The following is a 23006-nucleotide window of genomic DNA, read 5'->3' on the forward strand; positions in this document are numbered from 1 at the left end:
AGAGGACCCTGAGTTCTAATGCCGCCTCCACTGGTCTGCTCTGTGACCTTGGGTAAGTGTATATACGAGGGCATTTGTTAAGCGCTTACTATGTGCCGAGCACTGTTCTAAGTGCTGGGGGAGAAACAAGTTAATCCAGTTGATTCTTGATTCTATTTATCGCCATCGTTCTCGTCCGTCCGTCTCCCCCGATGAGACCTTGAGCCCGTCAGAGGGGAGGGACCGTCTCTATCTGGTACCGATCTGTCCGTTCCAAGCGCTTAGTACAGTGCTCTGCACATAGTAAGCGCTCAATAAACACTATTGAATGAATGAATGAATGAAAGTTGTCCCACGTGGGGCTCACAGTCTTAATCCCCATTTTCCAGATGAGGTAACTGAGGCCCAGAGAAGTCAAGTGACTTGCCCAAAGTCACACAGCTGATCAGTGGCAGAGCCGGGATTAGAACCCATGACCTCTGACTCCCAAGCCCGGGCTCTTTCCACTATGCCATGCTGCTTCTCTAAGTCACTTCACCTCTCTGGGCCTCAGTTACCTCATCAATAAAATGGGGATTAAGTCTGTGACCCCTGTGTGGGACAGGGATTACGCTTGATCCAATTATCTTGTAGCTACCCCAACGCTTAGTACAGTGCCCGGCACATAAAAAGCACATAAAAATTGCCACTAAAAATAAAAAGGGGGAGGAATGCAGAAGGTACATCGATCAATGGTATTTAATCAGTTGATTTACTGAGTGCTCACCAGTGATCTCCTTCTTGCCAAATCCAACCACCTCTACTCCATAATAATGTTGGTATTTGTTAAGCGCTTGCTATGTGCCGAGCATTCATTCATCCATTCGATAGCATTTATTGAACGCTTACTTAGCTTGCAGAGCACTGTACTAAGGGCTCGGAACGAACAAGTCGGCAACGGATAGAGACGGTCCCTGCCCTTCGACGGGCTTACGGTCTAATCGGGGGAGCACTGTTCTAAGCGCCGGGGTAGACGCAGGGGAATCAGGTTGTCCCACGTGGGGCTCACGGTCTTCATCCCCATTTGACAGATGAGGTCACTGAGGCACCGAGAAGTGAAGTGACTCGCCCGCAGTCACACAGCCGACGAGTGGCCGAGCCGGGATCCGAACCCATGACCTCTGACTCCCAAGCCCGGGCTCTTTCCACTGAGCCACGCTGCTTCTCTAATCCTAATCTCCATCCTAATCCTCCTCGACCTCTCAGCTGCCTCTGACACTGTCGACCATCCCCTTCTCCTGGAAATGTTACCCAAGCTCGGCTTCACGGACTCCGTCCTCTCCCAGTTCTCCTCCTGTTCTCTCTGGTCGTTCATTCTCGGTCTCCTCGGGGGGCTCCCCCTCCGCCTCCCACCCCCTAGCTCTGGGGGTCCCTCGAGGTTCAGTCCTGGGTCCCCTTCTCTTCTCCATCTCCACCCACTCCCTCGGAGAACTCGTTCGCTCCCGCGGCTTCAACGACCACCTCGACGCGGGTGATTCCCAGATCTCCATCTCCGGCCCCGATCTCTCTCCCTCTCTCCAGTCTGGCATCTCCTCCTGCCTTCGAGGCGACTCTACTTGGACGTCCTCCCGTCACCTCAAACTTAACACGTCCAAAACAGAGCTCCTGATCGTCACCCGCTCCCCCCCCCCCAACCCTGTCCTCCCCTTGACTTTCCCATCACTGTAGACGGCACCACCGTCCTTCCCGTCTCACCGGCCGGAAACCCTGGCGTCACCCTTGACTCCTGTCATTCAACCCACATATTCATTCATTCATTCATTCAATAATATTCATGGAGCGCTTACTATGTGCAGAGCACTGTACTAAGCGCTTGGAACGGACAAATCGGTAACAGATAAGACGGTCCCTGCCCACCGACGGCCTTACGGTCTAATCGGGGGAGACGGGCAGACGAGAACAATAGCGATAAATCGTTCTTATAAATTGACATATTCAATCTGTCACTAAATCCTGTCGGTCACCTAGACCGTGAGCCCATCACTAGGCAGGGATGGTCTCTCTCTGTTGCCGAATTGTGCATTCCAAGCGCTTAGTACAGTGCTCTGCACATAGTAAGCGCTCAATAAATACTATTGAACGAGTAATGAATCTTCACAACAAAAATCTGCCCTTTCCTCTCCATCCAAACTGCTGACACATTAATACAGTCACTTATCTGATGCCACCTGGATGACGGCATCAGCCTCCTCGCTGACCCTCCAGCCCCCTGTCTCTCCCCACTCCAGTCCATACTTCACTCTGCTGCCCGGATCATTTTTCTACAAAAACACTCAGGACATGTCACCTCCCTCCTCAAGAAACTCCAGGGGTTGATCGTCCACCTCTGTATCAAACAAAAACGCATCTTCGTTGGTTTTAAAGCCCTCCATTACCTCGTCCCCTCCCGCCTCCAGAAGCGGCGGGGCTCAGTGGAAAGAGCACCGGCTGGGAAGTCAGAGATGGTGGGTTCTAATCCCGGCTCCACCACTGTCAACTGTGTGACCTTGGGGAAGTCACTTCACTTCTCTGAGCCTCAGTTCCCTCCTCTGTAAAATGGGGATGAAGACAGTGAGCCCCAAGTGGGACAACCTGATTATTTTGTATCTATCCCAGGGCTAAGGACCCGTGCTTGGCACACAGTAATAACGTTGGTATCGGTTAAGCGCTTACTACGTGCAGAGCACCGTTCTAAGCGCTGGGGGAGATACAGGGGAATCAGGTCGTCCCGCTCCCAGTCTTCATCCCCATTTTCCAGATGAGGTAACTGAGGCCCAGAGCAGCGAAGTGACTCGCCCACAGTCGCACAGCTGCCAGGTGGCGGAGCCGGGATTCAAACCCATGACCGCTGACTCCCAAGCCCGGGCTCTTTCCGCTGAGCCACGCTGCTTCTAAGCACACGGTAAGCACATAACCAATACCGTCATCATTATTACGATTATTACCTCACTTCACTTCTCTCCTACAGCCCAGCCCACACATTCCACTCCTCTGGCGCCACTAACCTTCTCAGCGGGCCTCCGTCTGGCCTGTCTCTCCGCCGACCCCCGGCCCCCGGCCCGCCTCTGGCCCGCAACGCCCTCCCTCCTCAAATCCCACTGACAATCCCTCTCGTCCTCTTCAAAGCCTCACTGAAGGCCCCTCTCCTCCGAGAGGCCTTCCCTGACTGAGCCCCCCTTTTCCTCATCTCCCACTCCCTTCTGCGTCACCCTGACTTGCTCCCTTGGCTCTTCCCCACCTTCCCAGCCCCCTCAACCTATCCACATATCTGTCATTTCTTTCCTTGCTTTGATGTCTGTCTCCCCCAGTCTATACTCTCAGCTTGTTGTGGGCAAGGATCGGGTCTGTTTATTGTTGTACTGTACTCTCTCAAGCGCTTAGTACAGTGCTCTGCACGCAGCAAGCACTAAAGTGCCTGCCACAAAGTAAGCGCTCAACAGATACCATAATTATTATTATATAAATACGACTGAAAAAATGAATGTGCGGAGCACTGTAATAATATTGTTGGTATTTGTTAAGCGCTCACTATGTGCAGAGCACCGTTCTAAGCGCTGGGGGAGATACGGGGTCATCGGGTTGTCCCACGTGAGGCTCGCAGTCTTCATCCCCATTTTGACAGATGAGGTCACTGAGGCCCAGAGAAGGGAAGTGACTCGCCCACAGTCACCCAGCTGACAAATGGCAGAGCAGGGATTCGAACCCATGGCCTCTGACTCCCAAGCCCGGGCTCTTGCCACTGAGCCAAGCTGCTTCTGTACTAAGGGCTCAGGAGAAAACAATACAATAAATTGTACATGTCCTGCTTATACCACACCCATTAGTGTGGCCTGCAAAACTGAAATTCCTGGGAGAAAATAATAATGATAATATTTGTCAAGCCCTTATTCTAAGCGCTAGGGGAGGAATGGGTTAGACTGGACACAGTCTCTTTCCCATATGGGGCTCACAATCTAAATAAGAGGGAGAACAGGTCGTTAATCCCCATTCTGCAGATGGGAAAACTGAGGCACAAAGGAGGTCACGCAGCAGCTACGTGGCAGAGCGGAGATTAGAACCCAGGTCCTCTGACTCCCAGGCCTGTATTCTTTCCATTAGGCCATGCTGCTTCTCAGGGAAGGAACAGAATGATACTAACTGTGGTATTTAATAAGAAGAATTACGGTATTTGTTAAGCGCTTATTATGTGCCAGGCACCGTACTAAGCACTGGGTGGATCCAAGCAAATCGGGTCGGACACAGTCCCTGTCCTCCCTGGGGCTCACAGTCTCCATCCCCATTTTACAGACGAGGGAACTGAGGCTCGCACAGAGAACTAAACTGACGTCCAAAGCCACACAGCAGACAAGTGACGGAGCTGGGATTAGAACCCATGACCTTCTGAATCCCAGGACCGTGCTCTATCCATTACACTATACTACTTGGCTATTTCTGAAGCACTTACCGTGTGTCAAGCACTGTGCTAAGCAAAGGGATAAATACGAGATAATTAGGATAATTAGAGAAGCGGCGTGGCTCAGTGGAAAGAGGCCGGGCTTGGGAGCCGGAGGTCATGGGTTCGAATCCCGGCTCTGCCACTTGTCAGCTGTGTGACTGTGGGCGAGTCACCTCACTTCTCTGGGCCTCAGTGACCTCATCTGGAAAATGGGGATTAACCGTGAGCCTCACGTGGGACGACCTGATTCCCCTGTATCTACCTCAGCGCTTAGAACAGTGCTCTGCGCATAGTAAGCGCTTAACAAATACCAACATTTATGTAGGTCCCACACAGGGCTCACCGTGTCAGTAATGAAGCAAATAATGGTATTTATTGAGTGCTTGCTATGTGCAGAGTACTGTACTACGCGCTTGGGAGAGTACAATGCAACAGAATTAGTGGACAGGTTCCCTGCCCCTGACGAGTTAACAGTCTAGAGGGGGAGAAAATCTAAATAATCGAAATAACTGATACTATATAATTTAAAGATATAATAATAATAATGTTGGTATTTGTTAAGCGCTCACTATGTGCAGAGCACTGTTCTAAGCGCTGGGGTAGACCCAGGGGAATCAGGTTGTCCCACGTAGGGCTCACAGTCTTCATCCCCATTTTACAGATGAGGTCACTGAGGCACCGAGAAGTCAAGTGACTTGCCCAAGGTCACCCAGCAGACAAGTGGCAGAGCTGGGATTCGAACTCATGACCTCTGACTCCAAAGCCCGTGCTCTTTCCACTGAGCCACGCTGCTTATATATAAGCGGTGTTTTTTTGGGTGTGGGGCGAATATCGAATATCCGCAGGTCACAGATTCAAACGCATAGACGACGCAGAAAGTAATTAATCAGGAGAACAGTTATTCAATCCCCACTTTGCAGATGAAGGAATCGAGGCACAGGGAAGTTAAGCGTGGCCTAGAGGATAGAGCCGGGGCCTGGGAGTCAGGAGGTCATGGGTTCGAATCCCGGCTCCGCCACTTGTCTGCTGTGTGACCTCGGGCAAATCACTTCACTTCTCTGGGCCTCAGTTCCCTCGTCTGTAAAATGAGGATTGAGACTGTGAGCCCCACGTGGAACAGGGACTGTGTGTCCAACCCAATTTGCTTGTATCCACCCCGGCGCTTAGTACAGTGCCTGGCACAAAGTAAGCGCTTAACAAATACCGTAATTATTATTATTATTAAGTGGCTTGCCCAAGATCACACAGCAGACCAGCAGCGGGGCCTGGATTATATTCCATCAGTGGGATTTTCTGAGCGCTTACTATGTGCCAATCACTGTTCTAAGTGCTTGGGAGAGAACAATACAAGAGACTAAGTGCTTAGTACAGTGCTCTGCACACAGTAAGTGCTCAATAAATATGATTGAATGAATGCATAAACAGACACGTTGCCTTAAAGTCCAGAGGGGAGGCAGAAATTAATATGAATAAAGGGATCAGAACCCAGGTTCTTCTGATTTCCAGGTCTCTGCGGTCTCCAGATCAGTGCTCTTTGAGCTCACTGTGAGCAGGAGTGTGACTGGTGTTGTATCGTACTCTCCCATGCACTTAGTCCAGTGCTTTGCACACAGTAAGCGCTCAGTGAATGCGATCGAATGAATGAATGAATGAATGAATGAGGCTTCATTGTCCGGGAGGGGTGGCCAGGAGGTCAAGGAAACCCCTGTCCCCTCTCTTTCCCCCGGGGCTCCCAGTCTCAGTCCCCATTTTACAGATGAGGGAACTGAGGCCCAGAAAAGTGAATCGACTTGCCCAAGGTCACACGGCAGACAAGTGGAGCAGTGGGATTAGAACCCATGACTCCCAGGCCCTGACTCTATCCGCTCCGCCACGCTGCTTGCTTGTGAGCGAGAGGATTCGACAGTCTCCATAGACATCTGGGGAAGCAGCGTGCCTCCGTGGAAAGAGCCTGGGCTTCGGAGTCAGTGGTCATGGGTTCGACTCCCGGCTCTGCCACTTGACAGCTGTGTGACTGTGGGCGAGTCACTTTCCTTCTCTGTGCCTCAGTGAGCTCGTCTGTAAAATGGGGATTAACTGTGAGCCTCACGTGGGACGACCCGATGACCCCGTATCTCCCCCAGCGCTTAGAACAGTGCTCTGCACAGAGTAAGCGCTTAACAAATACCAACATTATTATTATTACATCTCTCTGAGGTCCTCCCTTCTAATTCCGGCTTTGGAGGGCGACCTCTACACCATCCCCGGTCCCCTCCTTTTTAATTTCTGAGCCCGTCTTCCACACTGTGAGCCCGTCGTCGGGTAGGGATCGTCTCTCTGGCGCCGAGCTGTACTTTCCAAGCGCTTAGTACAGTGCTCTGCACACAGTAAGCGCTCGAGAGGTAGGATTAAATGAATGAGCTGGGAGGCACGGGCCCTGTCTACCCTTTCTGGAGTCACCCCTCCCTTCCGCGCGTCGCCCCGACTCGCTCCCTTTTCTCTCCCCGCATCTTCCTGCCCCACACCGCTCAGGGATATCGCTGTCATTTTATTTGTTCATATTGATGCCCGTTTACCTGTACTGATGCCTGCCTCCCCCCCTCTAGACCGTGAGCCCGTTGTGGGCAGGGATTGTCTCTCTTTATCGCTGCACTGTCCTCTCCAAGCGCTTAGTACAGTGCTCCGCACACGGTAAGCGCTCAGTAAATGGATCGAGTGAACCAACGGACGGAGGTCCTCACCTCTAATTCCCGAGCCGGGGTCCCGAAGTCCCAGCTCCACGTAGTGAAGCTGCTTTTGGGCCGTGGGGCTGACGGGAATATTTTCGTAAGGGGCAGTGGATGTGGCCGTTGAGGCCGCTGCTTCGCCGGGCGGTCTTTCTGCTGCGCCTCCGGCCGTCGGATCTTCCGGGGGACCCCCTGGCCCGAACGGAATGATAATCTTAATAATTATGATGGCGATTTTTAAGCCCTTACCATGTGCCGGGCACTTTACTAGTAACAAACTAATCAGTTGGACACGGTCCCCGTCCCGCGTGGGGCTCACGGTCTTCATCCCCGTTTTAGAGATGAGGGAACTGAGGCCCAGACAAGGGAAGTGACTTGCCCAAGGTCACACAGCGGACGAGGGGCGGAGTCGAGATTGGAACCCATCACCTTCTGGCTCACAGGCCCGGGTTCTATGCACTAGATCATGCAGAAGAGGGGAGACGGCCCGAGTCGGGGGAAAGGGGGGCGCAAGCGATTTCAGGGGACTGGAAGATGAGAAGCATAAAGAAAATAATAATAACGATGATGACGGTAATTTTCGAGTGCTTACGATGTGCACTGGGGTAGATACAAGCTGATCAGGTGGGACACAGTCTCTGTTTCCCATGGGGCTCACAGTCTTCACCCCCATTTGACAGTTGAGGGAACTGAGGCCTAGACTTGCCCAAGATGACAAGTGGAGACAGGTGGAGCCGGGATTAGAACTCGGGTCCTTCTGACTTTCAAGCCTGGCTTTTATCCACTGGACTGTGCTGCTTCTTGATCCAAGAGGAAAATAGCCCCAACCAACCCAGCCCCATGTCCGGATCCCTTATTTATTTATTTCTATTCATTTCTGTCTCCCCTCTAGACCATAAGCTCATTGTGGGCAGGGAAGGGATCTGTATAGTGCTGCATTGTTCTCTCCCAAGCGCTTAGTACAGCGCTCTGCACACAGTAAGCGCTCAATAAATACAGTTGAAGGAATGAATGAACCAACCAATTGCATCCATTTTTTTTGGTACTTTTTAAGCGTTTCCTGTGAGCCAGGCACTGTTCTAAGCGCCGGGGTAGAAACAAAGTAATCAGGTTGTCTCAGGTGGGGCTCAAAGTCTTAATCCCCAGTTTACAGATGAGAAAACTGAGGCACAAGTGACTTGTCCAAGGTCACCCAGCTGACAAGCGGCGGAGTCAGAATCAGCACCCGTGACCTCTGACTCCCAAGCCAGCGCTCCTTCCACTAAGCCACGCTGCTTCTCTGAGCAGCTCAGTACACAGTGAGTGCTCAATAAATGCAATTGAACAAATGAACAAACCTTTCTGTATCCTTTTCTTATGGTATTTGTTACTAATAATTATAGTATTTGTTAAGCGCTATGTGCCAAGCACTGTTCTAAGCGCTGGGGGAGATACAAGGTAATCAGGTTGTCCCATGTGGGGCTCTTAATCCCCATTTTACAGATGAGGTAACTGAGGCACAGAGAAGTGAAGTGACTTGCCCAAGGTCACGCGATAGGCAAGTGCCGGAGCCGGGATTAGAACCCATGACCTTCTGACTCCCAGGCCTGTCCTCTATCCACGAGGCCTTTCAATAGTTAAGCACTTACTATATGCCAGACACTGTACTAAGCTCAAGATAACTGGGTTCATTCATTCATTCATTCATTCAATAGTATTTATTGAGCACTTACTATGTGCAGAGCACTGTACTAAGCGCTTGGAATGGACAAATCGGTAACAGATACAGTCCCTGCCCTTTGATGGGTTTACAGTCTAATTGGGGGGGCTTACAGTCTAATCGTTGAACACAGTGTGTGTCCCACATAGGGCTCAAAGTCTTAAAACCCACTTTACAGATGAGGTAAGTGAGGCCCAGAGAAACGAAGTGACTTACCCCAAGTCACCCAGCTGACAAGTGGCAGAGCCGGGATTAGAACCCACGTCCTCTGACTCCCAAGCCCAAGCTCTTTCCACTGAGCCACACGACTTTTCCAATCTAGAGGGTAGCAGTGATTCAATTAATCAATCAATGAATCACATTTACTAAGCACTTACTGGGTGCAGAACTGTGTACTAGACCCTTGAAAGAATATAATATTGCCAAGTTGGTAGGCAGTTTCCCTGCCCGCAAGAAGCTTACACTCTAGAGGGGGAGACACACAAGAGGGAAGCAGCGGGACTCAGTGGAAAGAGCCCGGGCTTGGGAGTCAGAGGTTGTGGGTTCTAATCCCGGCTCCGCCACTTGTCTGCTGTGTGACTTTGGGCAAGTCACTTCACTTCTCTGTGCCTCAGTTCCCTCATCTTTCAAATGGGGATGAAGACCGTGAGCCCCACGTGGGACAACCTGATGACCTTGCGTCTCCCCCAGCGCTTAGGACTGTGTCGGCACATAGTAAGCGCTTAACAGATATCATCATTATTACTATTATTATGGTTATTACTAAATAAATTAGGGATATGTCCATAGTGCCATGGGAAATCCAGCACTGAATCCCAGTTGATGGAAAAACCATCTCACAGCAAACGACAAAAAACTTTTTGCCTACCTGGGAGAGTGAAGAATCCAGGAGGTAAGTCAGCCATTCCCTAAAAAGAACGAGAAAGGGGCCATTTATTCAATCGAATTTATCGAGCGTTTACCGTGTGCGGAGCACTGTACTAAGCGGTTGGAAAATCCAATTCTAGTGAGACATTTCATCGCGAATTCCGCGTTAAGGACAGTCCAGAAGAATTGGCGGTGAAGAAAGTCACAGTGATTCACTCGTAAAATGTGTCAATTTTAGGCATCTGCGGGATTCACATCACCCATTTGCGAGGGAGAAAGAAAGCAAGAGTGAGAGCAACCAGAGATAGAGAGAGGGCCAGACAGCTTAGTACAGCGTCTTGCACAAGGTAAGCGCTCAATAAATACCATCGAGTGAATGACAGTGAGAGAGGAAAGACAATGAGAGAGAGAAAAACTATGATCTTTAATACGCAATGGTCTGGAATTTTACACTAGCTCTCACATCAGGATTCAGAAAGAAGCGGCGTGGCTCAGTGGTAAGAGCCCGGGTTTGGGAGTCAGAGGACCTGGATTCTAATCCCGGTTCCTCCGCTTGTCTGCTGTGTGACCTTGGGCAAGCCACCTAACTTCTCTGTGCCTCTATTCCCTCATCTGTCAAATGGGGATTAAGACCGTGAGCCCCACGGGGGACAACCTGATGACCTTGTATCTACTCCAGCGCTTAGAACAGTGCTCGGCACAAAGTAAGCGCTTAACAAGTACCATCATTATTATTATTGTTAGGTCGAGATAAACACGAGAAAACTTTCAGGAGGGCTTTGCTCCCTTTCTCACGCTCCGCACCCACGAGAAGCGCTCGAAAAATCCCACCGATGGATTCCTCGAATGTTTCAATTGATCGATCGATGGTATTTATTGAGCGCTTACTGTGTGCCGAGCACTGTCCTAAGCGCTTCAGCCTCTGAACTACAGAATGGTGAGGTGTGACTCCAACTGCATTAAAAGGCTTTTCACAAAGATGCTAAGAGGGTGGACCCGAACCTCTGCTCCCCAAACTGTAGAAATGACAAGGGGCGTGTGAGTGATGTCGCACCCGGAGCAGCCCGAGGATATCCAGAACTCCTCACCATTGGCTTCCAAGCCGTCCATCCCCCGGCCCCCTCGTCCCTCCCCTCCCTCCTCTCCTTCTCCATCGCAGGCCGCACGCTCCGCTCCTCCGCCGCCCCTAACCTCCTCCCCGGGCCTCCTTCTCACCCGTCCCGCCGTCGTCCCCCGGCCCACGTCCCGCCGCCGTCCTGGAAGGCCCTCCCTCCTCACAGCCGCCAAACTAGCACACTTCCCCCCCTTCCAAGCTCTACTGAGACCTCCCCTCCTCCAGGAAGCCTTCCCACACTGAGCCTCCCTTTTCCTCCATTCCCCCTGCCCTCCCCATCACCCCGACTCCCTCCCTCTGCTCTATCCCCCCCCCCCCCCGCCTCACAGCACTTGTGTATATATGGACATATTTATTGTTCTATTTTATTATGTTTATAGACCTATAATTCTATTTATTCATATTGATGGTATTGATGCCTGTCTACTTGTTCCGTTTTGTCTTGTCTAGACCGTGAGCCCGTTGTTGGGCAGGGATTATCTCTATCTGTCACCGAATTGTACTTTCCAAGCGCTTAGTACGGGCTCTGCCCACGGTAAGCGCTCAATAAATACAATTTAATGAATGAACGATGAGCACTGCTCTTTGCAAAAGTCCATCCAAGCCTCCGAAGGTCAAAGGTTCTAATCCCGGCTCCGTCGCTTGTCTGGTGTGCGACCTTGGGCCGGTCACTTCACTGGGCCTCAGTGACCTCATCTGTAAAAGGGGGATTGACACTGTGAGCCCCACACGGGACAGAAGGCTTAACAGCCTCTTCCTTCTCAGGGGCAAGGCTGGAAAAATGATTAAGTCACACTGCTCTGTGATCTTGGGCAAGTCGCTTTACTTCTCTATGCCACAGTTTCCTCCTCCATGAAAGAGCAATCACTCGATGGTATTTATTGAGCGCTTACTATGTGCTGAGCCCCTTTCTAATTTGGCTGGGAGCCCTACGTAGGACGGGGACTGTGTCAGACCTGATATTCACCCTGGCACTTAGTACAGTGTTAGGCACATAGTAAGTGCTTAACAGATGCACTTGTGTATATATCTATAATCCTATTTACTTATAATTAATGCTGGTTTGCTTGTTTCGATGTGTATATATGGATAATTCTATATATTTATATTGACGCAACTGATGCCTGTTTCCTTGTTTAGATGTCTGGGAAGCAGCGTGGCTCAGTGGAAAGAGCCTGGGCTTCGGAGTCAGAGGTCATGAGTTCGACTCCCGGCTCTGCCACTTGTCAGCCGTGTCACCTTAGGCAAGTCATTTCACTTCTCTGTGCCTCAGTTATCTCATCTGTAAAATGGGGATTAACTGTGAGCCTCATGTGGGACAACCTGATTACCCTATATCTCCCCCAGCGCTTAGAACAGTGCTCTGCACATAGTAAGTGCTTAACAAATACCAACATTATTATTATTATTATGTCTGTCTCCCCCCTTCTAGACTATAAGCCCGCTGTGAGCAGGGATTGTGGGCAAGTCACTTCACTTCTCTGTGCCTCAGTGACCTCATCTGTAAAATGGGGATTAACTGTGAGCCTCACGTGGGACAACCTGATGACCCTGGATCTCCCCCAGTGCTTAGAACAGTGCTCTGCACATAGTAAGCGCTTAACAAATACCAACATTATTACTGTCTGTCTTAGATGCTGAATCGTACTTTCCAAGTGCTTAGTACAGTGCTCTGCACGCAGTAAGCACTCCGTAAATATGATTGAATGAATGAATGAATGAATGACAGGGACTGTGTCCAACCCAGTTTGCTTATATCCACCCCAATGCTTAGTACAGTGCCTGGTACATAGTAAGCGCTTAACAAATATTATTGTTACTGCTATGATTAATACCAGCACAGGCGCCACTTCCGAGTCACGGCACTCAGCAACAGGAGTCGTGGAGGAGGGAAGCAAGCTGGGTGCTGGAAAAAAATCACCAGAAAGACAGAGGGGCCTGGTGTGCCCCGTCCAAACCAGACTGGGGACAGACGAACCAGATGGGCGTCCAACCTATCCCACCGTGTTGGCTCCGGCCACGGAAAAAATGCTCCACCGCTCTCTGCAATCACATCCTACAGACCACCACTCTCACCACCTTCGAAGCCTCATTCATTCATTCGATTGTATTTATTGAGCACCTACTGTATGCAAAGCACTGTACTAAATACTTGGGAGAGGACAGTGTAACAGTAAACAGACACATTCCCTCCGAGAGGCCTTCCCTGATTGAGCCCTCATTTCCTCTTCTCCCACTCCTTTCTGCATCACCTATGGACTTGGATCTGTCCCCTTTAAGCACTTGATATTCAGCCCATCAGTCAATCAATCAATCAGTGGTATTTTTTTTTTGGTATTTGTTAAGCGCTTACTATGTGCAGAGCACTGTTCTAAGCGCTGGGGGAGATACAGGGTAATCAGGTCGCCCCACATGAGGCTCACAATCTTAATCCTCATTTTACAGATGAGGTAACCGAGGCCCAGAGAAGTTAAGTGACTTGCCCACAATCACACAGCTGACAAGTGGCAGAGCCGGGATTCGAACCCATGCCCTCTGACTCCCAAGCCCGGGCTCTTTCCACTGAGCCACGCTGCTTCCCTGCTCATTTATTGAGAGCTCACTGTGCGCAGAGCACTATACTAAGCGCTCGGAAGAGTTCTAAATAACGTTGGTAGACACGTTTCCCGCTACCCACAGACCCTCAGCCTTTCAATCAATCAGTAGTATTTACTGAGCACTTACTGTGTGCAGAGACCTGTACGGTAATAATCATAATAATAATACTGATATTTACGAAGAGATCACTATGTTCCAGGCACTGTACTGAGCGCTGGGGTGGATACAAGCAAATGGAGATGGACACGGTCCCTGTCCCATGTGGGGCTCCCAATCTCAATCGCCATTTTCCAGATGAGGAAACTGAGGCCCAGAGAAGTAAAGCGATTCGCCCGGTCACCCAGCAGACAAGTGGCGGAGCCGGCAATAGAACCCGTGACCTTCTGACTTCCCAGGCCCGGGCTCTATCCTTTACACCACGCTGCTTACAGACACATTCCATGCCCACGACAAGTTTGCAGTCCAGAAGAGACAGATATCAGTAGAAATCAATACATGACAGATCTGGACAGAAGTGGTGTGGGGCTGGGAAGGGGGGATGAACAAAAGGAGCAAGTCAGAGCGACGCAGAAGGGAGTGGGAGATGAGGGAAAGTGGGGGTTTAGTCAGGGAAGCCTTCTTGGAGGAGACGGGCCTTCGGTAAGGCTTAAAGAGGTTGAAGGGAGAGGAATTGTCTTTCAGATTTGAGGAAGGAGGGCGTTCCAGGCCAGAGGCAGAACGCGGGTGAAGAGTCGGTGCTGAGATAGACCAGATTGAGGCACCGCAAGAAGTTTAGTATTAGAGGAGCGAAGCGTGAGGTAGGAGGGAGCAAGATGGCGGAGGGCTTTAAAGCCGATGATGAGGACTTTCCCGGGAGTCAGAAGGATCTGGGTTCTAATCCCGGCCCTGCCACTTGTCAGCTGTGGGACCTTGGACAAGTCACGTCATTCCTCTGGGCCTGTGTTACCTCATCGGTCAAATGGGGATTAAGACCGTGAGCCCCGTGTGGGACGGGGACTGCGTCCGACCCGATCTGCTTGACGGATAGTAAGTGGAGTCCGGATGCGGAGGTGGGTGGGCAACCGCTGGAGGTTCTTGAGGAGAGGGGAGACGTGGCCTGAACGGCTTTTGTAGAAAAGTGATCCGGGCAGCAGGGCGAGGTAAGGACCGGAGTGGGGAGAGACAGGAGGCCGGGAGGTCAGCGAGCAGCAGTCAAGGCAAAAGAGGATAAATGATTTGGATTAACGTGGTAGGAGTTTGGATGGAGAGGAATGGGCGGATTTTAGCGATGTCGTGAAGGTCGAACCGACAGGATTTAGTGAAGGATTGACTATGTGGGTTGAATGAGAGAGAAGAGTTAAGGATAACCTAAGTCCATAAATGCCTGTCTCCCCCTCTGGACTGTGAAATCCTTGTCTACCAACTCTATTGTACTGTTCTCTCCTAAGCGCTCAGTCCACAATAAGCGTTCATAAGTCAACTCCTCACTGTCCCCCGTCCACGCCTTTCCCGCCGTCGACCTCTGGCCCACGTCCTCTCGCTGTCTTGGAACGCCCTTCCTCCTCACCTCCGCCAAACTAACTCTCTTCCCCTCTTCAAAGCCTTACTGAGAGCTCACCTCCTCCAGGAGGCCTTCCCGGACTGAGCTTCCCCATTTCCCTCTGCTCCCTCTGCTGCCTCTCTGCCCCCCCTCACCTCCCCTCAGCTAAGCCCCCTTTCCCCCCTTCCCTCCCCCTCTCCCTCCCCCTCCGCACTCTGCTCATTTGGATAGATTTTTATGACCCTATTTATTTTGTTAATGAGGTGTCCATCCCCTTCATTCTATTTATCGCGATTATGTTGTCTTGTTTTCGTCCGTCCGTCTCCCTCGATTAGACCGTGAGCCCGTCACTGGGCAGGGATTGTCTCTATCTGTTTCCGAATTGTCCATTCCAAGCGCTTAGTCCAGTGCTCTGCACATAGTAAGCGCTCAATAAATACTATTGAATCAATGAATAAGTACCCCAGGTTGAGCGATTCCCTTATCCATAACCGATTTTAACGTACAAACATCTCCTTAGACTGTAAACTCCTTGTGGGCGGGGATCAAGTCCTTGGATTCATCTGGATTCACCCGAGGGCTTGAGTATAGTGCTCAGCCACACAGCGAGTGCCTAATGAATATTATTGATTGAGAAGCAGCGTGGCTCAGTGGAAAGACCACGGGCTTGGGAGTCAGAGGTCACGGGTTCGAATCCCGGCTCAGCCACTTGTCAGCTGTGTGACTGTGGGCAAGTCACTTCACTTCTCTGTGCCTCAGTTACCTCATCTGTAAAACGGGGGTTAAGACTGTGAGCCCCACGTGGGACAACCTGATTTCCCTGTGTCTACTCCAGTGCTTAGAACAGTGCTCTGCACATAGTAAGCGCTTAACAAATACCAACATTATTATCGATTATTAGCATTTGAGGGAGTTGTGGGGAAAGAGGATCCAATGGGCCAGACAGGGGCAGCGCCACCTAAGAAACTTTCAATTTTTTAATTTTTTTTTTTTTTCCCCAGAAGATTGAGGGACTGAGAAGAGGGAAGGAGATTAAATTAGATTTTAGCTTCCTCCTTCTGCAGCCTCCTTTCATTCATTCATTCAATCGTATTTATTATTGTTATTATTATTATGGCATTTGTTAAGTGCTTACTATGTGCCAAGCACCCTTCTAAGAGCCGCGGTAAATACAAGGTCATCAGATGGTCCCACGCGGGGTTCCCAGTCTCCATCCCCATTTTACAGATGAGGTAACTGAGGCATAGAGAAGTTAAATGGCTTGCCCAAGATCACACAGTAGACAAGAGGAGGAGCCGGGATTAGAACCCACACCCTCTGACTCCCATGCCCGGGTTCTTTCCACTAAGCCACGCTGCTTCTCATTGAGCGCTTATTGTGTGCAAAGCACTGTACTAAGCGCTTGGGAAAGTACGATACAATAACAGACACAGTCCCTTCTCATAAATAATGTTGGTATTTGTTAAGCACTTACTATGTGCAGAGCACTGTTCTAAGCACTGGGGGAGATACAGGGTCATCAGGTTGTCCCATGTGAGGCTCACAGTTAATCCCCACTTTTCAGATGAGGTAACTGAGGCACAGAGAAGTGAAGTGACTTGCCCACAGTCACACAACTCTCACAACACAGAGACAAGGTGAGCTTGGAGTCGATTAGACTGTAAGCTCATCAAAGGGCAGGGACTGTCTCTATCTGTTACCGATTTGTACATTCCCAGTGCTTAGTACAGTGTTCTGCACATAGTAAGCACTCAATAAATACTATTGAATGAATGAATGAGTCTCCATAAAATTCCTTAAAATAAAAGTCCTTCTAGACTGTGAGCCCCTTGTTGGGTAGGGATTGTCTCTATTGCTAAATTGTACTTTCCCAGCGCTTAGTAAAGCGCTCTGCACACAATAAGTGCTCAAAAAATACAATTGAATAAATGAATAAAATTATTTATGATAATAGCAATTGTGATATTTCATTCAATCGTATTTATTGAGAGCTTACTGTGTGCAGAGCACTATACTAAGCGCTTGGGAAAGTACAATACAGCAATAAACAGTGACATTCCCTGCCTACGACGTGCTCACAGACTCCATTTACTATGTGTCAGGCACTGCACTAAGCACTGGGGTGGATATAAGCATATCGGGTTGGACGCAGTCCCTGTCCCACATGGGGCTCACAGTCTTAATCCCCATTCGACCGATGAGGTAACATAGGCCCAAAGAAATGAAGTGACTTGTCCAAGGTCACACAGCTGACAAGTGGCAGAGCGGGGATTAGAATCCAGATCCTTCTGACTCCCAGGCCTGTGCTCTTTCCACTAGGTCATGATTTAATCATGATTTTTCTATTTATATTCAGGGAAGCAGCATGGCCTAGTGAAATAGGGATGGGAGCCCCCCGGATTCTAATTCCACCTCCACCACTTGACTGTTGTGTGACCTCGGGCAAGTCACTTAACTTCTCTGTGCCTCAGTTTCCTTAGGTGTAAAATGAGGAATCGATACCAGTTCTCAATCAGTCATTGGTATTTATTTCCTCTTTATCCTGTTGGCTAAGTGCTTACCATGTGCCAGGCACTGTACTAAACGCTGGGATCGATATGAGATAATCAGCTGGGAAACGGTCCAAGTCCCACATGGGGCTCACAGTCCTAATTCCCATTTTGCAGGAGAGGTAACTGAGGCACAGAAAACTTAAATGACTTGATCGAGACCACGTCATCATCTCTAGCCCCGTTTCAATCTCTGCCTTCACCCACCCACTGGCCACAACCTTCATTCGCTCATTCAATCATATTTATTAAGCACTTATCGTGTGCAGACCCCTGTACGAAGCGCTCGGGAAAGTACGATACAACAATAAAGATACAACAATCCCTGCCCACAACGAGCTTCCAACCTTCTCACCTGCCTTCTCTCCCACACACCTCCCAAATCTGTCCTGGTCCCCGACAGAGCCTTCCCCTCTTTTGACCCTTTCCGATTTTCTCCCCACTTGGCCCCCCTACCCTAACCACCTTTCCTTGATGACCAAATCGACGCTCGCAACACCACCCTCTCTACTGAACTCAACTCTCTGGGTCCCCCATCCCTTCGCCGATCTCGTGCCACTAACCCACAGCTCCGGATCGTCTCCACAGTCCGTTTCCTTCGCTTTTGGGCAGGACCCGCCGAGCGCTGCTGGCGAAAAATCCAGATAACAGACCAATCCAGAATCCAGACCTCGTCCACCTTATGTTCCTCCTTGCTTGATTTACTTTTGCCCTTTCCTCTGCCGGGCAACATTTCTCCTTACCGAATCTCATTCCCCTTGCTCTCGCCGGTTGTTTCGGATGTTAAATGCCTACTCAAACCTTCCGTCTCCCCCAACTCTTGCCCCTAATGACTTGATCACCCACTTTATTGGGAAAATTGAAGCCATGAGGCGTGCTCTATCCATCCCACCCCATCTTCAACTCTCCAGTCTTCCCAAGCTGTATCTCTAGAGATCTCCTGCCTTCTCTCAAAATCCGCCCCCTCACCTGCGCCTCTGACCATCCCCTCACACCTTATCAAAATACTTGCCGCCCCCTCCTTTCTTCCCTCCCTGACCACCATCTTCAAAATACTTGCCGGCCCCTCCCTTCTTCCCTCCCTGACCACCATCTTCAACTGTTCACTCTCCAGTGGCTTTTCCCCCACTGCTTTTCAACATGTCCACGTCTCTCCCATCCTAAAAAAAAAACCCCTCCCTTGACCCCACGGCCCCCTCCAGTTACCGCCCCATCTCCGTCCCACCATTCCTCTCCATGTTAATGAGGTATCCATCTCCTTGATTCTATTTATTATGATTAAGTTTTCTTGTTTTTGTCCATCTGCCTCCCCCGATTAGACCGTAAGCCCGTCAATGGGCAGGGATTGTCTCTATCTGTTGCTGAATTGTACATTCCAAGCACTTAGTACAGTGCTCTGCACATAGTAAGTGCTCAATAAATACTACCGAATGAAGGAAACCCCTTGAGTGAGTTGTCTACATACGCTGCCTGCAGTAGGCCACCATTCTCCAGTCAGTCAGGCGATCATATTTATGGAGCAATTAATAATAATGTTGGTATCTGTTAAGTGCTTACTATGTGCCGAGCGCCGTTCTAAGCGCTGGGGTAGATACAGGGTAATCAGGTTGTCCCACGTGGGGCTCACAGTCTTCATCCCCATTTTACAGATGAGGTAACTGAGGCACCAAGAAGTCAAGTGACTTGCCCAGGGTCACACAGCAGACATACGGCAGAGCCGGGATTAGAACCCGTGAGCTTCTGACTCCCAAGCCCGGGCTCTTTCCACTGAGCCACTTAATATGTGCAGAGGACTGCACTAAGCGCTTATCACTCTTGATTCGTCTATCTCCAGTCCACTTGTGCCCTTAGATTCTGAGCTCCTTTGAGCGACGAGGACTTTGTCTAATTCCCACCTGGGAATTCTCTCCCAGTGCTTACTAATCCTCCCCCGAGTGGACTGTGCGCCCGTCAAAGGGCAGGGACTGTCTCTATCTGTTACCAATTTGTACATTCCAAGCGCTTAGTACAGTGCTCTGCACATAATAAGCGCTCAATAAATACTACTGAATGAACTACAGTGCTCGGCCCGCTTCTTCAAATGCTGTCGAATCGTTTCCGATCCATAGCCACCCTCTCCAGAACGTCCCGTCTTCTGCCATTCCAATGTGGGCAGCAATAGACTTTTCTCCATAAAGACACGGAAGCCTTCTTCTGCGCAGTAAAAACTTGAGTCCCCGCCGTTGTCTCCGATCAACGTTTTGATCATTTGATCATCCGCCTTGGAATCTTTCCCATGCCGCCGCTGCCCAGCACTGATTAATTGATTTGGTCTGATACTTCGGTTTAAACCTTTCCATTCTGGGCAGCCCTGGGTGGCCTAGCTCTAAACTTCATCGGCGTTGGCAAAATACGGCGTCGATTCAGAGAACTCTGCACACAATATATGTTTTAATCAACCAATACTATTTTTGAGCACTTATTCATTCAGTCGTATTTATTGAGCGCTTGCTGTGTGCAGAGCACTGTGCTAAGCACTTGGAAAGTACGATTCAGCAACGGAGACAATCCATGTTCACAACACGTGTGCAGAGCACCGTACTAAGCGCTTATCACTCCTGATTTGTCCGTCTCCAAACCTACTCGCTGTTTATACTCTTAGATTGTGAACGTCCAATCTAATCGCCACCTGGGGATTCTCTCCCAGTGCTTAGTACGGTGCTCGGTACGTAGTAAGTGCTTAATTAATCAAGTCCTGGGGAGACTACAATATAACAGAGTTGGTAGGGACATTCCCTGCCCACGACAGGATTACAGTCTAGAGAGAGACAGGCGTTAATAGAAATAAATATAAATTATAGCTATGTACGTAAATGCTGTGGGGTTGAGGCCGGGGTGAATAAAGGGTGCAAATCTAATTGCAAGAGTGCACACAGAAGGGAGTGGGAAAAGAGGAAATCAGAGCTTTTTCAAGGAAGGACTTTTTTTTTATTTTAACAGTATCTGTTAAGTGCTTACTGTGATTCAAACACTGTTCTAAGCACTGGGGTAAATCCAAGTGACTTAGGTGGGACACGGTCCCTGTCCCGCATGGGGCTCACAGTCGAAGTAGGAGGGAGAAAAGAACTGAGGCCAGAGAAGCAAAGTGACTTGCTGAAGATCACACAGCAAGCTAATGAACTTGGGTGAATCATTTCACTTCTCTGGGCCTCAGTTTCTTCATCCTGAAAATGGGGCCTCAAGACCTGCTTTTTTTTTTTTTGATGGTATTTCAGTGCTTACTATTTGCCAGCCACTGTACTACAATTAGAATGGACACAGTCCCCGTCCCACAAGGGGCTCAGAGTCTTAGTCTCCTTTTCCAGATGAGGAACTTGGACCGAGAAGTGAAAGTGGTTTGCCCAAGGTCACACAGCAGACAAGTGGCAGAGGCAGGATTAGAACCCAGGCCTTCCATGACTAAGCCCTCCTTTTCTCTTCTCCTGGCCTAGTGGAAAGAGCCCGGGCCTGGGAGTCAGAGGCTGTGGGTTCTAATAATAATAATAATGATGATGATGATGGTATTTGTTAAGCGCTTACTATGTGGCAAGCACTGTTCTAAGCACTAGTGGAGATACAAGGTGATCAGGTTGTCACATGTGGGGCTCATAGTCTTCTTCCCCATTTTACAGAAGAGGTCACTGAGGCATAGAGAAATGACGCGACTTGCCCAAAGTCACACAACTGACAAGTGGCCGAGCCGGGGTTAGAACCCACGACCTCTGACTACCAAGCCCGGGCTCTTTCCACTGAGCCGTGCTGCCTCTCGGATCTGGGTTCTACTCCCGGCTCCGCCGCTTGTCTGCTGTGTGACTTTGGGCAAGACATTTAACTTCTCTGTGCCGCAGCCACCTCATCTGGAAAATGGGGATTGAGACCGCGGGCCCCACGTGGGACAACCTGATGACCTTGTGTCTTCCCCGGTGCTTAGAACAGTGCTTGACACACAGTAAGGGCTTAAGAAATACCATCATCATTATTATTATTTGCAGGGCGCTGTAGTAAGAGCTTGGGAGAGTACAACACAATAATAGAATAGACACATTCCTTGTTCAAAACGAACAACTAAAGATCTTTCCTGTAAATCCAGAATTGAATGCAATCCCAGCATCACGTTACCCAAACAAGGACCCTAGCCAACACTGCAATGAAAGATGAAGAAGCAGAAAATTGAATCAGAAAACTAAGAATTCCTACAGGAATCCATTCATTCATTCAGTAGTATTTATTGAGCGCTTACTATGTGCAAAGCACTGTACTAAGTGCTTGGAATGGACAATTCAGCAACAGATAGAGACAAACCCTGCCCAGTGACGGGCTCACAGTCTAAACGGGGGAGTCAGACAGCAAAGCAAAACAGAACAAAACAATCAAGACAACATCATCAACATAAATAGAATCAAGGGGATGTACTTGATGTCTATCTCCAGTCCACTTGTGCCCTTAGATTCTGAGCTCCTTTGAGGGACGAGGACTCTGTCTAATTCCCACCTGGGAATTCTCTCCCGGTGCTTACTACGGTGCTCGGCGCTCTTCTTCAGACGCTGTCGAATCGTTTCCGATCCATAGCCACCCTCTCCAGAACGACACATCTTCCCGTCTGATGTGAAACGGGGACGTGTCCATCCAGATGACCTCGTATCTACCCCAGCACTTAGTACAGAGTCTGGCACATAGTAAAGTGCTTAAGAAAAAGCACAGTAATTATTATTATTACTGATTAATTGAGCAAAGATGCACTTTGCCAGGTAGCGCACCCCTGCCCACCCTCTTGCTTACTGCTTTCCATGCCCCAGAGGGAACACAACCGGCAAAGGCCCCGGGCAAGCCACCGGCACTATTATCAACTACTCCTCCGTACAGCTTCTCATCAGCTTCTCATCACTCTACTGAGACTGCTCTCTCAAAGGTCACCCGTGACCTCTTTCTTACCAAATCCAACGGCTCCTACTCTATCCTCATCCTCCTTGACCTCTCAGCCGCCTTTGACACCGTAGACCATCTCCTTCTCCTCCACTCCTTATCTCACCTTGGCTTCACGGACTCCGTCCTCTCCCGGTTCTCCTCTTACCTCTCTGGCCGGTCATTCTTGGTCTCCTTCGTGGACTCCTCCTCCTCCTCCCATCCTCTAACTGTCGGGGTTCCCCGAGGGTCAGTTCTCGGCCCTCTTCCGTTCTCCATTTACACTCACTCCCTCGGTGAACTCATTCGCTCTCACGGCTTCGACTACCATCTCTACGCAGATGACACGCAGATCTACATCTTAGGCCCCCTGTTCCTCCCCCTCCCCCAGCTCTCACCCCCAATGATCTGGCCACCTATTTCCTCACGAAAATCAACACAATCGGGTCTGAGCTCCCCAAAGTCACCCCTCCGCCTCTCCCCTCCCCCCCACCGACCCCCTCCCCTACTTTCCCATCCTTCCCCGCGGTATCCTCAGAGGAGATCTCCTCCCTCCTCGCAAGCGCCACCCCCTCCGCCTGCGCCTCGGACCCTATTCCCTCT

General features: G+C 49.9%; 1 protein-coding gene across 1 annotated transcript in view; it reads right to left on the bottom strand.

Annotated features, from left to right (window-relative positions):
* Positions 1-10674: 10674 nt before the first annotated feature.
* The window catches only part of LOC114811266 (protein Dok-7), a 58182-nt gene continuing 45850 nt past the window's right edge, over positions 10675-23006 (bottom strand). Inside the window, exon 5 of the mRNA XM_039911982.1 lies at positions 10675-10719. Within this exon, the coding sequence (XP_039767916.1) occupies positions 10675-10719 (45 nt within the window). The remainder of the gene's footprint in view (positions 10720-23006) is intronic.

This window comes from Ornithorhynchus anatinus, chromosome 4 (assembly GCF_004115215.2).
Source record: "Ornithorhynchus anatinus isolate Pmale09 chromosome 4, mOrnAna1.pri.v4, whole genome shotgun sequence".
Taxonomy (NCBI): domain Eukaryota; kingdom Metazoa; phylum Chordata; class Mammalia; order Monotremata; family Ornithorhynchidae; genus Ornithorhynchus; species Ornithorhynchus anatinus.